An 18,582-nucleotide genomic window follows, 5' to 3' on the forward strand; every position below is an offset into this window, starting at 1 on the left:
CCACAACATATCAGACTCTCACCTACCATCGAAACCTTCAAAAAGAGCCTGAAGACCCACCTCTTCCGACAAGCCTATAACCTGCAGTAACCACCGATCGACCAAACCGCTGCACGACCAGCTCTACCCTCGCCTACTGTATTATCACCCATCCCTTGAAGATTGTGAGCCCTCGCGGGCAGGGTCCTCTCTCCTCCTGTACCAGTTATGACTTGTATTGTTTAAGATTATTGTACTTGTTTTTATGTATACCCCCCTCACATGTAAAGCGCCATGGAATAAATGGCGCTATAACAATAAATAATAATAATAATAATAATTATACATTATATATTTTAGGAATCAATCTATTTTATTCCAACTCTACCAAAATGGACAGCAACTTCCAAACACTATTAAGCTGCAGATGAGGTGTTAGCTTGCTGGTAAATAGTGGTCTGTAAGCACGTCCCAGCACCCTGACTGACAGCAGGCTCTGCAGCTTGTGGACATGACAGGTTTCAGAGCTGCAGTTGTCGGCAGTGATTACTTTACAGTGCGCAGAGGTGATCAGAGTGGAACGTTAGACTATGTGCCCACAATCAGGAAGTAGCAGTGTTTGGATGCAGCATATTTTCGCTGCGTTCTATTCACGCAGGTAAATCCGCATGTGTTCACTGAACCATGCGGATTTACCGCATCCAATCCATTCATTTCTGCTTCAGAAGTGACATGTTGCTGATCTGAAAGATGCGTCACATATCAGTTTCCCGAGTGATCTGCAGGAACACAGACGCACAGTGGACATGGGATTTCTAGAAATTCCATCCACTATGTTGACATCTGTACGCTGCATTCTTGATGCTGCATAAATACGCAGCGTCACAACAGCAGCAAATCATAAACGTCGCCACGTACCATTAAGAGTATGTGTGCACATTGAGTATTTGCTTGTAAAAATGTCTGCTTCTCTTATGCCCTAAATTTTTGATAGATTAGAGAGAGTGTAGTAAATGGTAAATATGCAGAGCAAAAAACATACAAATTGACATGCTGAAGATTCTGCACACCAAATCCCGAAAGGAAACTACTGATCATATGCACAGCACTTCAGGATGGTCAGACTTCGCTGGCATAAGGATTCCTTAGCGCTTTTGGGCCAGTGTCGTGCGGGAAAACGCATCAAATACGCAGCAAAAAACACACCGTGTGCACGTAACTTTAGGAGGTGCCAGACCACCAAGGATATCAAATATAGAAGACCGCTTTTTTATTATATTTTGATTGGGCAATACCAAATCTGATTTTATTTTTTTTTTTTTGTTTCATTTTGATTGGGGTGAAACAGGGGGTGATTTGAAATATATATATATATATATATATATATATATATATATATATATATATATATATATATATTTTTTTTTTTTTATACAAGCTTTGTCTTTCTACTTTTACTGGCATCAATAGTCTCCTTGAGAGACTTGCAGCTACGATTTTCCGATCGCTTATGTTACATATAGCAGAGCTTCTGCCCTGCTATGAGCAGCAAAAATCATCATCTGCTATGAACACTGGCCACAGGGTGGCACTCAGAGTGGAAATGATAACCTGGGTGCTAAAGGAGACCCTTGTGGTTATCATGCCAACCCATTGGTGTCCCGCAGTCATGTGACATGGGTGCCAATGGGCAGGATTAGAGCCGCAACTCTGGCGCAGCCATGTTGAATGTTGCTGTTGGAGATTGATAGCGGCATTTAACACGTTTACAGCCGTGGGTGGATCATGACTCCACCCACGGCTCTTAGAGGCACTGTCAACTGATGAATCTGCTGTCATGTGACAGAAAACACGTGAGCTTAGCGCCAAAGCTTGCATAGAACACAGGGACACGACCCATGACAAACATACAGTCATTAGGTCATGGGGTTAAACCAGTTAGTAATGCTGTATAATAATTACTAACATTTCCCATATCTCCAACATTTATTTTGTTGGGATGTTAGAAGTGTTAAAAGTTTAGCAGCAATTTCATTTTTTCGAACAAATTTACAAAACCTGTTTCATACACATAGCATTTTAAAAATCCACTCAAATACATCAAAACTGGGGTCAGAATTTTAAAATTCTCTCAGGTGCTACACAGTAATTAATGCAAAGAAATGAAAAAAATAAAAATAAAATTTTACCTCTAAAATCTTACTTGAGCCCCAATTTTTCAAGAGGCAACCCCAAATAGTGTACCTCACAATGTGTTCCCCACTTTCTAACGAGCGTGGCAATGCCCCACATGTAGTCAAAAAGTTGTTTGGACAAACGGCAGAGCTCAGTACCGATTTGGTAAAATGTGAATTTGTAGCAGGAAGAATAAACTGTACTGGAATGAAGAGGAAAATGCAGCCAACTATGTGGCAAACTGGGTTTGTTGAAGAGATGAAAGAACACCAGCAGGGCTAGAATGACAGACTGATTGTACAACATCCAATTAGCTCCATCAATCCCTACATGAGGAACGAATGTGCCAATAGACGTACACACCATAGCAGCCTCCCGACCACCAAGGTAGAAACCGCTATATTCACAAAGCAACCAATTCCCCTGCAGAATCCTGAAAGTATTGTCCGGTAAGTATGGTTTACCAAATACAAGATTTGTTCTAAAACAAAAATGGTGTAGGGTTTCCAAAGCATTGCAGCATTCTGACATATCCATCACATCTAGCCCACAGATCTATTTCTGTGAGGCTACAGTACTCGAGGAATCGTTTTCACACAGAAGCTATTTAAGCAGACCATATGGAAATATTTCATTTTGGAAAGTCGCATGTTAAAACCCTAGAATTGAAGTGAAACATGATACGCTCTGCTACATATTGCTCAAGAGGTGACCAAGCACTGCCCCAAAAATAAATGTCCTGTAGTATGATGGGTTATTTCAAACCTTACAATGTCATTTCATTTACATTGAGACACAAAGTGCATTTCAGAAATACATCATGTTAGAGGAACTAAGCACACTATATTGAAGGAAAGTGGAGAATGCACATCCTATCTGGTAGCTTACCCTCTTGTCCAACTGGACTTGTTCAGAAATCCACTAACCCAAGTAGCTCGGTTACTTCAACTGAACAGTAGGAAAGTTTTTGCTCCGATGAATTCTAAATACTATAATTAAAGGGGGAGAGTTTTCCCACAATCATAAATCTAGTTTACGGTCACCTACAGTTGTGCTCAAAAAGTTTACATACCCCAGAATAATTTTTGCCTTCTTGGCCTTTAATCAGAGACTAAAACTTTTTCTTCACTCATGGCTAATGGTTGGTTGAAGCCATTTATTGTCAAACTACTGTGTTTTCTCTTTTTAAATCATAAATCACAACCCAAAACATCCAAATGACCCTGATCAAAAGTTCACATACCCCATTCCTTATTATTGTATATTACCCCCTATAACATCAATGACAGCTTGAAGTCTTTTGTGGTAGTTATGGATGAGGTTCTTTATTTACTCAGATGGTAAAGAAGTAGAATTTCTTGGCAAAAAGTCTCCAGTTCCTGTACATTCCTTGGCTATCTAGCATGAACTGCGAGCTTGAGAACTTCCCAGAGCGGCTCAATGATATTGAGTTCAGGAGACAGATGGCCACTCCAGAACCTTCAGTTTATTTGGCTGCAGCCAATGACAGGTCGACATGGCCTTCTGTTTTGGATCATTGTCATGTTGGAACGTCCAAGTACGTCCCATGCGCAGCTTCCAGGCTGATGATTGCAAAATTTGCCTCCAGTATTTGCCGAGTGGCCATTACACATCACACTGGTAACTCCCCCTTCATGTAAAATAAGCTCTGGAGGCAGAGCTACCTTCCAGGCAGCATCCTCCTAGAGCCTAGAAAAGGCAATTTACATAAAGTGATAAAAGACTATCAACAAGGCATGTGATATGAGGCATACAGATAGACTGCCGAGAAAAGTCCTATAACCTGTACGCCCATATTAATAGTTTAGATAGGTGAAATGTGGTGACAAAGTCGCTTTAAAGAAAGTGCTTTTTTTGGTCCAGAAACACAACTGTTCTAGAAATACCAAAAGGGAACCCTCCTTTTTTCTAATCTTGAATAACCTGTTTAGGCTTGTCATAAGAATGAGTTTTTCGTGATTTACTGGCAAGTTCACGTCTATCTTTATAAAAGTTACTGTCTGAAACACAAGCAATAATGTTGTTGTGTATACATTGAAAGCATAGTGGTGTGTGCTGGGTAAATACAGTGGGGAAAAAAAGTATTTAGTCAGTCAGCAATAGTGCAAGTTCCACCACTTAAAAAGATGAGAGGCGTCTGTAATTTACATCATAGGTAGACCTCAACTATGGGAGACAAACTGAGAAAAAAAAAATCCAGAAAATCACATTGCCTGTTTTTTTTTCATTTTATTTGCATATTATGGTGGAAAATAAGTATTTGGTCAGAAACAAAATTTCATCTCAATACTTTGTGATATATCCTTTGTTGGCAATGACAGAGGTCAAACGTTTTCTGTAAGTCTTCACAAGGTTGCCACACACTGTTGTTGGTATGTTGGCCCATTCCTCCATGCAGATCTCCTCTAGAGCAGTGATGTTTTTGGCTTTTCGCTTGGCAAAACGGACTTTCAACTCCCTCCAAAGGTTTTCTATAGGGTTGAGATCTGGAGACTGGCTAGGCCACTCCAGGACCTTGAAATGCTTCTTACTGAGCCACTCCTTCGTTGCCCTGGCGGTGTGCTTTGGATCATTGTCATGTTGAAAGACCCAGCCACGTTTCATCTTCAATGCCCTTGCTGATGGAAGGAGGTTTGCACTCAAAATCTCACGATACATGGCCCCATTCATTCTTTCATGTACCCGGATCAGTCGTCCTGGCCCCTTTGCAGAGAAACAGCCCCAAAGCATGATGTTTCCACCAGGTATGGTGTTTGATGGATGCAACTCAGTATTCTTTTTCCTCCAAACACGACAAGTTGTGTTTCTACCAAACAGTTTCAGTTTGGTTTCATCAGACCATAGGACATTCTCCCAAAACTCCTCTGGATCATCCAAATGCTCTCTAGAAAACTTCAGACGGGCCCGGACATGTACAGGCTTAAGCAGTGGGACACGTCTGGCACTGCAGGATCTGAGTCCATGGTGGCGTAGTGTGTTACTTATGGTAGGCCTTGTTACATTGGTCCCAGCTCTCTGCAGTTCATTCACTAGGTCCCCTCGCGTGGTTCTGGGATTTTTGCTCACCGTTCTTGTGATCATTCTGACCCCACGGGGTGGGATTTTGCGTGGAGCACCAGATCGAGGGAGATTATCAGTGGTCTTGTATGTCTTCCATTTTCTAATTATTGCTCCCACAGTTGATTTCTTCACTCCAAGCTGGTTGGCTATTGCAGATTCAGTCTTCCCAGCCTGGTGCAGGGCTACAATTTTGTTTCTGGTGTCCTTTGACAGCTCTTTGGTCTTCACCTTAGTGGAGTTTGGAGTCAGACTGTTGAGGGTGTGCACAGGTGTCTTTTTAAACTGATAACAAGTTTAAACAGGTGCCATTACTACAGGTAATGAGTGGAGGAAAGAGGAGACTCTTAAAGAAGAAGTTACAGGTCTGTGAGAGCCAGAAATCTTGATTGCTTGTTTCTGACCAAATACTTATTTTCCACCATAATATGCAAATAAAATGAAAAAAAAACAGACAATGTGATTTTCTGGATTTTTTTTTCTCAGTTTGTCTCCCATAGTTGAGGTCTACCTATGAAGTAAATTACAGACGCCTCTCATCTTTTTAAGTGGTGGAACTTGCACTATTGCTGACTGACTAAATACTTTTTTTCCCCACTGTATATGATACATCAGGTCTGATCCAAGCGGCACGCACCTGAACTGAAGTATATTACATAGCTTCAATACGCTGTAAAGGCTCATAAATAATAAAAACAAGTTACAGCTTAAGGGTATGTGCACACACTGCAGATTCACCTGCGGGTTTTTTCCCGCGGAACCGCAGGTAAAACCGAAGGTAAAGTGACCTGCGGTTTTGCTGCGGTTTGGCCCTGCGGTTTGACACCTGGACAATAGAATAGGTGGCAAACCGCAGCAGAATCCGCAGAAACAATTGACATGCTGCGGAAAAAAAAACGCAGCTTTTCCGCAGGTAAAAAACCGCAGCGTGAGCACTGCGGTTTTGAAAACCCATAGGCTAACATGGTAAAGTACCATGTCTGCGGAACTGCTGCAGTTCTGCAGGGCCAAAACCGCAGCAAAACCGCAGCGTGTGCACATACCCTTAGGCTATGTGCACATGTTTGCCGAAAATTTCTGCATGAAAACCGGACTCCTTCCCAGAAAACGTGCTTTTTTTCCCGCGCTTTTTGCCTCAATTTTTTCCAGAGTGTCCCCAGACACACAGAAAATAGCCAGAAATGCGGAATTTACAGCAAAATTAATGAGCATGCTGCGTTTTTTACCGCGGTAAAAAACGCATCAATATGCACAAAAAGTGCAAAATGCACTAAAATGAATGGGAAGCTTCTTTTAGGCGTTTGAGCGGATTTTTTGGTAAATCCGCTGGAAAAATGCGAAAAAAAAAAAAACGCTGTGTATGAACACAGCCTACAGGGAAGGTGCCGCGTTTTTTCATAATTTAATGTAAAAAAGAAAATAGTATAAAAAGATATTGTCCCCCAAGCTTGACTCAGTGGTGTGCATTTTTTTTTTTTTTTTTTTCTTCTTTTCTTTTACTGTATTCATGCAGCCACTGGGGGCTGCCATCTTACCTTTCTGGCTGCTGAACGACACTTTCCATGCTCATTTACAGCAGTCCCTGGGCATAAGACACAAGAGTCGGCTGCCGACCCTATCTCTTTCATTGCAGCTGCATGAGGAGTGAACTGGGCACGCCTCTGTAGGCAGCTCAATTCACAGCTGTAGGTGTGGCCAGGCGCCATGTTATTAGGGCCCAGTGCTTTCCTTTTAGCTCCATTTACACTCTATTGCAAGCCCTGTTATCACTGATGCTGTACTCTACTGTTCCACCATAACAGGGCATGGATGTTCACTCTGCACATACCAGCTGCAGGAGAGGGATACAGGACGAGCTCCTGGAGACCGAGCTGCTCTTTCCAAAACACCCAACCAGCTGCTGCCCCTGCTCTTGCAAAACACTTGGCCATCTGCTGGACATCTAATCCTCTCCTGTGTGATACTGACTGCTCAGTCGTGTATCTAATCCTCTCCTGTGTGCTGAGCCGTGTAGCTAATCCTCTCCTGTGTGATACTGACTGCTCAGCCATGTATCTAATCCTCTGTATGCTGAGTCGTGAATCTAATCCTCGCCAGTGTGATACTGACTGCTGAGCCGTGTATCTAATCCTCGCCAGTGTGATACTGACTGCTGAGCCGTGTATCTAATCCTCGCCAGTGTGATACTGACTGCTGAGCCGTGTATCTAATCCTCGCCAGTGTGATACTGACTGCTGAGCCGTGTATCTAATCCTCGCCAGTGTGATACTGACTGCTGAGCCGTGTATCTAATCCTCGCCAGTGTGATACTGACTGCTGAGCCGTGTATCTAATCCTCGCCAGTGTGATACTGACTGCTGAGCCGTGTATCTAATCCTCGCCAGTGTGATACTGACTGCTGAGCCGTGTATCTAATCCTCGCCAGTGTGATACTGACTGCTGAGCCGTGTATCTAATCCTCGCCAGTGTGATACTGACTGCTGAGCCGTGTATCTAATCCTCGCCAGTGTGATACTGACTGCTGAGCCGTGTATCTAATCCTCTCCAGTGTGATACTGACTGCTGAGCCGTGTATCTAATCCTCTCCAGTGTGATACTGACTGCTGAGCCGTGTATCTAATCCTCGCCAGTGTGATACTGACTGCTGAGCCGTGTATCTAATCCTCGCCAGTGTGATACTGACTGCTCAGCCGTGTATCTAATCCTCTCCAGTGTGATACTGACTGCTCAGCCGTGTATCTAATCCTCTCCAGTGTGATACTGACTGCTGAGCCGTGTATCTACAGTCATGGCCAAAAGTTTTGAGAATGACACAAATATTAATTTTTACAAAGTCTACTGCTTCATTTTTTCTAATGGCAATTTGCATATACTCCAGAATGTTATAAAGAGTGATCAGCTTAACAGCAATTACTTGCAAAGTCAATATTTGCCTAGAAAATTAACTTTATCCCCCAAAACACATTTCAACATCATTGCAGCCCTGCCTTAAAAGGACCAGCTAACATCGTTTCAGTGATTGCTCCATTAACACAGGTGTGAGTGTTGATGAGGACAGGGCTGGATTAAGGGTCATGATTAAGTAAGAATGACACCACTGGACACTTTAAAAGGAGGCTGGTGCTTGGCATCATTGTTTCTCTTCTGTTAACCATGGTTATCTCTAAAGAAACACGTGCAGTCATCATTGCACTGCACAAAAATGGCCTAACAGGGAACAGTATCGCAGCTAGAAAGATTGCACCTCAGTCAACAATCTATCGCATCATCAAGAACTTCAAGGAGAGAGGTTCCCTTGTTGCCAAAAAGGCTCCAGGGCGCCCAAGAAAGACCAGCAAGCGCCAGGACCGTCTCTTAAAAGTGTTTCAGCTGCGGGATCGGGCTACCAGCAGTGCAGAGCTTGCTCAGGAATGGCAGCAGGCAGGTGCGAGTGCATCTGCACGCACTGTGAGGCGGAGACTCTTGGAGCAAGGCCTGGTCTCAAGGAGGGCAGCAAAGAAGCCACTTCTCTCCAGGAAAAACATCATGGACAGACTGATATTCTGCAAGAGGTACAGGGTGTGGACTGCTGAGGACTGGGGTAAAGTCATTTTCTCTGATGAATCCCCTTTTCGATTGTTTGGGACATCTGGAAAACGGCTTATTCGGAGAAGACCAGGTGAGCGCTACCACCAGTCTTGTCTCATGCCAACTGTCAAGCATCCTGAAACCACTCGTGTGTGGGGTTGCTTCTCAGCCAAGGGAATGGGCTCTCTCTCAGTCTTGCATAAAAACACAGCCATGAATAAAGAATGGTACCAGAATGTCCACCAAGAGCAACTTCTCTCAACCGTCCAATAACAGTTTGGCGATCAACAATGCCTTTTTCAACATGATGGAGCACCTTGCCATAAAGCAAAGGTGATAACTAAATGGCTCAGGGAACAAAACAGAGATTTTGGGACCATGGCCTGGAAACTCCCCAGATCTTAATCCCATTGAGAACTTGTGGTCAATCAAGAGACAGGTGGACAAACAAAAACCTTCAAATTCAGACAAAATAAAAGCATTGATTTTGCAAGAATGGACTGCTATCAGTCAGGATTTGATCCAGAAGTTGATTGAGAGCATGCCAGGGAGAATTGCTGAGGTCCTGAAGAAGAAGGGTCAACACTGCAAATATTGACTTGCTGCATTAACTCATTCTAACTGTCAATATAACCTTTTGCTACTCATAATATGATTGCAATTATATTTCTGTATGTGATAAAAACATTTGACAAACACATAAAAACCAGAGGGCAGCAGATCATGTGAAAATATAATATTTGTGTCATTCTCAAAACTTTTGGCCATGACTGTAATCCTCTCCAGTGTGATACTGACTGCTGAGCCGTGTATCTAATCCTCTCCAGTGTGATACTGACTGCTGAGCCGTGTATCTAATCCTCTCCAGTGTGATACTGACTGCTGAGCCGTGTATCTAATCCTCTCCAGTGTGATACTGACTGCTGAGCCGTGTATCTAATCCTCTCCAGTGCGATACTGACTGCTGAGCCGTGTATTTAATCCTCTCCAGTGTGATACTGACTGCTGAGCCGTGTATCTAATCCTCTCCAGTGTGATACTGACTGCTGAGCCGTGTATCTAATCCTATCCCGTGTGATACTGCTCTCCTGAAATACTCTGTGCTGCTGTCACCCTGCTCCTCCCACATATATCTCCCTCTGTGCCCCCAATAGACCAGTACACTGCTCTCCTGAAATACTCTGTTGTCACCCTGCTCCCAGAATCCTTGCTGCCTGCCATCCTTGGTGACCGAAGACCCCATTCTTCTCCTCAGATCCTGTCCTGGCGAGGTGTGAAAGCGAGGCGACAGGGGCCTGATGTATGGTGGAAGGAGCAGGGTGACAGCAGCACAGAGTATTTCAGGAGAGCAGTGTGCTGGTCTATGAGGGGGCACCCTGGTCGGTGCCAGGGATTGTACATAGAGCGCTGTGTTTTATACACATGGATGGACCGTCTTCTTGTCTGCTCCACAGAAATCCAGGAAACATTTCTGCTGATTGATGACCTGTCCTGATCCAGACTTTTCATGCAAAGACAGTCAGTAACTTTGAAGGCCCCATCACAATGGCTGATCACTGTGTTCCTAGATGTCATCCTCTCTTTTCCCTTAGCAAACACCCAGAAGGGGAGAAGAGGAGTGACACCACACCCATGTCAGCAGATTCCACCCATAATTACTGCAGGGCAGTAATGTGAGCTAGTTGTACACTAGGTTTTTGTGCCAAATTTCAGTAGCTGCTCCCCCTAGCGTTAACAAGTGGAAATGCCAAACTTTTTAAAATTATTTTTCATATTTTACAAATTTAAAAACAAATAATATTTTTTAAGAAATTGTAAACATTAACGCTTTACATTTTTTTAAATTGCTGAAAAAAATTTTTTGGGATGGCACCTTCCCTTTAACCCCTTACCTACAATGGACGTAATATTCCGTCCATGTGACCCTGGACCAAATTACCATAGACAGAATATTACGTCAGAGCAATCAGCGGCGCTCACGTGGTGAGCGCCGCTGATCGCGGCCGGGTGTCAGCTGATTCTCACAGCTGACACCCGGCACCATGTGTCAGGGGCGGTCACGGACCGCCCCCGACACGTTAACCCCTTGTACACTGCGATCAAGGTGTACCGGGGGTTAAAGGGAAGCATCGGCAGGGAGGGGGCTCCCTCCGTGCATCCCTGAGCCCCCCACAGCAGCGCAATGTGCAGCGCTGCTGCAGGGGTCTTTCCCTACAGGCCCCCGGATCCAAGATGGTGACGGGGGCCTGTAGGGAGCTGACTTCCTCACTGCCTGCAAAGCGCAGGCATGAGGAAGTCTGCAGAACTGCCTGTGACAGATTGCTGATCTGTCACAGTGATCTGTGATGTGACAGATCAGCGATCTGTCACAGGACAGTGATGTCCCACCTGGGACAAGGTAATAAAGTGTAAAAGAAAAAAAAAAAAAAAAAAAAAATAATATTCCCCAATAAATCCATTTTTTCAAAATAGAAAGAAAAAAAAAAACACAACAATAAGAGTACACATATTTGGTATCGCCGCGCCCGTAGCGACCCGCCCTATAAAATTGTCCCATGAGTTAAACCTTTTAGTGAACCCCTTAAAAAATAAAAATAAAAAAACGAAGCAAAAAATAATGGATTTATTATCATACCACCGAACAAAAAGTGCAATAACGCGCGATCAAAAAGACGCATATAAATATCCATGGTACCGCTGAAAACGTCATCTTGTCCCGCAAAAAACGAGCCGCCATACAGCATCATCAGTGAAAAAATAAAAAGTTATAGCTCGCAGAATAAAGCGATGCAAACATAATTATTTTTTATATAAAATTGTTTTCATTGCAAAAAACGGAAAAAACATAAAAGAAACGACATAAATGAGGTATCGCTGTAACCGTACTGACCCGAAGAATAAAACCGCTTTATCAATTTTACCGCACGCGGAACGGTGTAAACGCACCCCCCCAAAAGAAATTCATGAAACGCTGGTTTTTGTTCATTCTGCGTCCCAAAAATCGGAATAAAAAGCGATCAAAAAATGTCACGTGCCCGAAAATGATACCAATAAAAACGTCAACTCGTCCCGCAAAAAATAAGACCTCACATGACTCGGTGGGTCAAAATACGGAAAAATTATAGCTCTCAATATGTGGTGATGCAAAAACTATTTTTACAATAAAAAGCGTGTTTTAGCGTGTGAAAGCCGCCAAACATAAAAACCGCCATAAATAGTAAATCAAACCCCCCGTTATCACCCCCTTAGTTAGGGAAAAATAATAAAACTAAAAGAAAATGTATTTATTTCCATTTTCCCATTAGGGTTAGGGCTAGGGTTGGACTTATAATTGGGGGGGTTTCCACTGTTTGGGCACATCAGGTGCTCTCCAAATGCAACATGGCGTCTGATCTCAATTCCAGCCAATTCTGTGTTGAAAAAGTCAAATGGTGCTCCTTCCCTTCCAAGCTCTGTCATGCGCCCAAACAGTGTTTTACCCCCACATATAGGGTATCAGCCTACTCAGGACAAATTACAAAACAACTTTTGGGGTCCAATTTCTCCTGTTACCCTTGGGAAAATAAAAAAAATGGGGACTAAAAGATGATGTTTGTGGAAAAAATACGATTTTTTTATTTTCACGCACGAGCGTTATAAACTTCTGTGAAGCACTGGGGGGTTCAAAGTGCTCACCACACATCTAGAAAAGTTCCTTGGGGGGGGTCTAGTTTCCAAAATAGTGTCATTTGTGGGGGGTTTCCACTGTTTTGGTACATCAGGGGTTTTCCAATCGCGACATGGTGTCCGATCTAAATTCTAGCCAAAAACGTCAAATGGCGCTGCTTCCCTTCCGAGCTCTGCTATGCGCCCAAATAGTCATTTACACCCACATATGGGGTATCAGCGTACTCAGGACAAATTGCACAATTACTTTTAGGGTCCTGTTACCCTTGGAAAAATAAAAATTGGGGGTGAAAAGATCATTTTTGTGGAAAAAATATGATTTTTTAATTGTACCGCTGTACTTTATAAACTTCTGTGAAGCCCTTGTGGGTTCCAAGTTCTCACCACATATCTAGATAAGTTCCTTGGGGGGTCTAGTTTCCAAAATGGGGTCACTTGGGGGGGGGTTTCCACTGTTTAGGTACATAAGGGGCTCTCCAAACGCGACATGGCGTCCAATCTGAATTGCAGCCAATTTTGCATTGAAAAAGTCAAACGGCGCTCCTTCCCTACTGAGGTCTGCCATGCGCCGAAACAGTGATTCCCCCCCCACATATCGGGTATCAGCGTACTCAAGACAAATAGCACATTAACTTTTGCAGTCCAATTTCTCCTGTTACCCTTGGTAAAATAAAATAAATTGAACCTGAAGTATTTTAATTGTGAAAAAAAGGTAAATGTTCATTTTTTTTTTTTTTTAAATATTCAAAAAATTCCTGTGACGCACCTAAAGGGTTAAAAAACTTATTGAATGTGGTTTTGAGCACCTTAAGGGGTGCAGTTTTTAGAATGGTGTCACTTTTGGGTATTTTCTATCATATAGACCCCTCAAAGTGGCTTCAAATGTGATGTGGTCCCTAAAAATAAAATGGTGTTGCAAAAATGAGAAATCGCTGGTCAAATTTTAACCCTTATAACTTCCTAACAAAAAAAAAATTTTGGTTCCAAAATTGTGCTGATGTAAAGTAAACATGTGGGAAATGTTACTTATCAAGTTTTTTGTGTGCCGTATGTCTGTGATTTAAGGGCATAAAAATTCAAAGTTGGAAAATTGCGAAATTTTCAAAGTTTTCGCCAAATTTCAGTTTTTTTCACAAATAAACGCAAGTTATTTGAATGAAATTTTACCACTAACATGAAGTACAATATGTCACGAGAAAACAATGTCAGAATCACCGGGATCCATGGAAGCGTTTCAGAGTTATGACCTCATAAAGGGACAGTGGTCAGAATTGTAAAAATTGGCCCGGGAGTTAACGTGCAAACCACCCTTGGTAGTGAAGGGGTTAAGGCATTGGTAGGTAACCTTCCTTACCTGGAGAGCCACATTCAGATCTGATAGCATTGCAAGCAACACCCAGACCTCTCCCATCCCACAGAGTATTCACACCTAAATTCCCCACTAACTTCATATCTTATTTTAAAGCATACATACAGTACCTTCTTGTATTGAGATTTCATACTTTTGGGTAGTGTCGTCCTGAGTAAAATAAAAGCATAGTGGGCAGGAGAATTCTATAAATTACATACACTTTACAGGATCTGTATGAGACTGCGTTTCGCAATCAGCAAAAACACACCAAAAGCTCATCGTGAGACCATAGTTCATCTCTCATAGAAAATAAGAGTTCTAGAAAATTGAATGCTTGTGGCCAGAGTATAGAGACATATGTTCATGAATGGCGGATATTGAAATAATCCTTTAAAAGACAACTCCAGAATGGCAACTTAGGCCCTTTCATGTTAATGGAGCGGAGCTGTAATACCATATACAGGTGCAGTGCAGTATCAAATAGATAAATTAAAAAATCTGCAATATTTTAGGGGAGTGCTTTGATGCACACACAGTCTATTCTATTAACATATCCTTTTTTGTAAAGATTTGTATATATGACAAAAATAGATTTGGAGCATATTGTATAGCTATGTACTGTCCCTCTTTAATCCTCGTGGATAGCTATGATTAAAATTAACAGTGTGACGTTACCAGCTGGTGGTGTGTACACACTGACCAATCAGTGCTGCTAGGGTCACAGGGTACAGAGAAACTTCTGTCAAGACAAATGGCAACACAATGCCAATTCTGTAGCAAAGGTCAGACTACAGACTAGTAAGAAGAAAAAAAAAAAAAAAAAAAAAAAAAAACACAACACCTTGATTTTCCTTTATATCATCATCATCATCATCATCCATTTGTCAGATTTTTTTTTTATCCGTGTGCGATTTACTTTTCATACATCTACATTAGGGGTGGGGAACCTCCAGCCAGCGTTGACCATTTCTCTGGCCCCCGAGCAGATTCCCGGGGACTCAGGCCAGCAGCTGCATTTCGACAGATGCTGACCCTTTAATTTGTTTTCTTATTACTCTTCGAGCACGCAGCGTTTACTACAGTACATTGCGTGCAATGAACGCTACGCTGGTCACAACGTACTCGGTGGACGGAGTTAGCACACGACGTGGTCCCGCTCCACAGAAGAAAGCAGCAGCGTCTCCAGGGATGAACATGACCTGGCTCAATGTAAAGCAGTGACAAGTAGCAACACTATCCATACCAACTAATATCACACCAAAGAGAAGCCCGCCATCACGAAATTCCTCACCCCTCAACTACATAACCAAGTTCAGTGATCTAGGTTAATAATTGCAATGTATCCATAAAGATGAGTGTGTTGTCTAATTTTCACTCAGACAACACATGTCCATATTATTACATTCGTCTGATAGAGCTCTAACAGAAAGAACAGGAACAATACCATTCAGCACTCTAAGGCTGTGTGCACACGCTGCGGAAAAGGTGCGGATTCATCCGCGCGGATTTTGTACAATCCGCAGGTGAAACCGCAGGTCAAAAGACCTGCGGTTTTACCTGCGGATTGCTCTGCGGTTTTGCCCTGCGGTTTTTCATCTCCTCAATGGAGGAGATGGCAAACCGCAGGAGAATCCGCAGAAAGAATTGACATGTCAATTCTTTCTGCGGATTGAAAACCGCAGATAATCCGCGCGGAAAAATCCGCACCGTCTGCACTGCGGTTTTTGATTCCCATAGGGAATCATGGTACTGTACACCGCAGTAGAAACTGCTGCGGGTCCGCAGCGGCCAAAACCGCTGCGGAACCGCAGCAAAATCCGCAGCGTGTGCACACAGCCTAAGAAAAGATCACAGGTACAACAGCGGTGCCGGGAATGGCGCCAACTGCACTTTAAATTAATGTCTGTCAGGAATCTAGGCTGGCAGAACACATTCTAAAATCACTCTGTGTGACTGCAGACTTGTGAATCCCCCCAAGTACGCATTGTGTGCTGTGGGGACTCGCCAGTTTCTGAGCCGGGACCAGTGGGTATGTATGCGTTATGCAAACTACAGCGCAGAACACAAGTAGTGGGCTTGAATATGCGGCGGATTATTCCAAACTTTGCACCGTTCATTTTATTTGGTTCAAGTAGCTGGAGATTGACCTTTCCTGGTGCTGTCCTAATTTACTCTTTGGTCTTACGATACCAGATGCTTTGTTAGTCCCACAGAGTGCTGGTCGGATCCTCCTCTCCTGTGGTGCCTCAGTGGTTAGCACTGCAGCGCTGGGGTCCTGGGTTCGAATCCCACCAAGGTCAACATCTGCAAGGAGTTTGTATGTTCTCCCCGTGTTCGCCTGGGTTTCCTCCGGGTACTCTGGTTTCCTCCCACATTCCAAAGACATACTGATAGGGAATCTAGAGTGTGAGCCCCATTGGGGACAGTGATGATAATGTGTGCAAATTGTAAAGTGCTGCGGAATATGTTAGCACTATATAAAAATAAAGATTATTATTATTTATTATTAAAGGGAATCTGTCACCTATTTTTTGGCCTTTCAGCTGCCGGCATAGACATCGGGGGCTTATCCACAGCATTCTGTACTGCTGTAGATAAGCCCCTGATGTAACCTGAAAGAGAAGAAAAACACGTTAGATTATACTCACCGAGGTGGGCGGTCTGATGGGTGTCGCCGTCCCGTCCGGCGCCTCCCTTCTTCAAGCGATGACGTCCTCTTCTCCCGTCCTGTAATGGTTCTGGCGCATTGCTCTACCCTGTTGAGGGCAGAGAAGAGTCCTGCAGTGCGCAGGCGCCGGGAGAGGCCAGACCTTTCAGGTTACATTGGGGGCTTATCTACAGCATGAAGAAGGGAGGCGCCGGACCGGACCGCCCACTTCGGTGAGTATAATAGAACGTGTTTTTCTTCTCTTTCAGGTTACATCGGGGGCTTAGCTACAGCATTACAGAATGCTATAGATAAGCCCCCGATGTCTATGCCAGCAGCTGATAGGGCAAAAAAAGGGTGACAGATTCCCTTTTAACACAGAATTTGCTGAAATTCGGCATGGACAGTCCTCCAATCCTATCCCCGCTCAGTTTTGGATGTGATAAAAGCCCTCGTTCCTCTTCTTCCTTTGGAGCTTGATCAAAGCTTTCGCGATGCGTCTCTCTCTAGCATAGTTGTAGAGGATCTGAGGCTGCTCATCGGCACATTTGTTCCCACTAGTGAGGAGCAACGTCTGAAATCTGCAGGAGGCCAATGTCTTTAAACATGTTGGCGAGGCCTTTTTCCTGCGTCATGGGTCTGCCATGCTGATACGGGGGTACTGATCACATAAGCTGGCGTGCCCTTGACAGAACGGCCTAGCAAACACCGTGCAGGCATACGAGAGAGCGTGGATCAGGAGGCCGCAGCATGAGACGTAACATCTAGTGATGAGCAAACATGCTCGGGTGGCTAAACGAGTCTTCGGCGTGCTCGAGTCCCAGCAGCAACAGATGCAGGGATTGCCTAACAAACAGGGAATCCCAGCAAGCGTTGCCACTGTCCAACAGCCGCCGCAGGCGCGGGGACTCGGACTCGCCTGAGTGACAGCCACATTCACACCAATATGAAACCTATTCTAGTCCCTTCTTAAAGTGGAGGCCGGACACACATACACTTCATGGTGGAGAGCTTATGCAGAGGCACAGCCTCATGTGTTCTTTGGTAGGACTGTACAATGTGCACAAGAACCAGTAGAGCTGTCAGCTGGGAGGTCACTGCCTGCACCCACCTGTACAAGTCCCAGCCCCCACTCACCTGCCTGCTCCCGGGCTGACAACACGGACACCAGGTAATGGGCGCCATCAAAGTATGGAAACATGGACAGACGGGAGAAGTGCACGGCAGCCTCCGAGACGAGCTCCATGCTGGCTGCTCCTCTCACTGACAGGCTCACAGCTGAGGCTTCATGGTAAAGGCTTGAGCAGAAGGACCTGCCATGACGTCATGAGATTAGTCACGTGGGTAGGCGGAGTCGGTCTCCACGTTGTGCCGGTGGAGGAGCTCTGTGTGTACACAGGGCTGCAGTACAGAGTGCTGCTCACACACACAAGCAGGTGCCCAGTCCTGCCTGTCTGGGCAGTGGGTGCCGCTAGTGAACAGCTGTTTAACCCCTTCTTGTGTCTGCCAATTTTCATTTTTGCTGTTTAATTTTTGCCTCCCTTTCTAAGGCCACTATCAGTACTTGGTCAGTATTTTACCTCAGTATCTGTAAGCCAAAACCAGGAGTGGGAGAGTCAGAGGAAGAGTATAATAGAAACCCGTCACCACTTCTGGATTTATCACCCACTCCTGGGTTTGGCTTACAGATACTGAGGTAAAATACTGACCAAATACTGACCGTGTGACCGTGGCCTTAGAGTTGTGACATTTTTATTTTTCTGTCACGTTTCATTCATTTTTACAATGTAATGCACTTAAAAATGGGAGGAAAAAAATCTGAGTGCTGTAAAATAGTGTAGAAAATGCATTCCACTATTCTCTTTTGGATTTTATTTTTACGACTTTCATTGAACAGTATAAATGACCTGACCACGCGATTCTTCAGATCAGTACAGTCACGGTGACACTAACAGTCTACAGTTCTTATGTTAGTATTTGTGTTGTCGCCGTTTTTGTGAGGTCCAAAGATTTTTTTACATTTCCGTAATGAAGCGGTGTGAGGTCTTATGAGTGGTGCATTGTCATTTTCATTGGCATTGTTAGGGTGTGTGCACATGCTGCGGTGTACAGTAGCATT

The 18,582-nt window shown here is 43.9% G+C and overlaps 1 protein-coding gene across 2 annotated transcripts in view; it reads right to left on the reverse strand.

Moving 5' to 3' along the window:
* The window catches only part of TMEM38B (transmembrane protein 38B), a 67,279-nt gene extending 49,419 nt beyond the window's left edge, over positions 1 to 17,860 (reverse strand). The window contains exon 1 of one of the 2 annotated variants that reach the window (XM_073542663.1): positions 17,601 to 17,860. In XM_073542663.1, coding sequence (XP_073398764.1) covers positions 17,601 to 17,709 — 109 coding nt within the window. In that variant the 5' untranslated portion in view covers positions 17,710 to 17,860. The remainder of the gene's footprint in view (positions 1 to 17,600) is intronic. The other variant, XM_073542662.1, reaches the window with a different exon arrangement.
* Positions 17,861 to 18,582: the final 722 nt, after the last annotated feature.

The sequence above is a fragment of the Dendrobates tinctorius genome, unplaced genomic scaffold (assembly GCF_039654945.1).
Source record: "Dendrobates tinctorius isolate UK_male_01 unplaced genomic scaffold, ASM3965494v1 ptg000128l, whole genome shotgun sequence".
Classification (NCBI taxonomy): domain Eukaryota; kingdom Metazoa; phylum Chordata; class Amphibia; order Anura; family Dendrobatidae; genus Dendrobates; species Dendrobates tinctorius.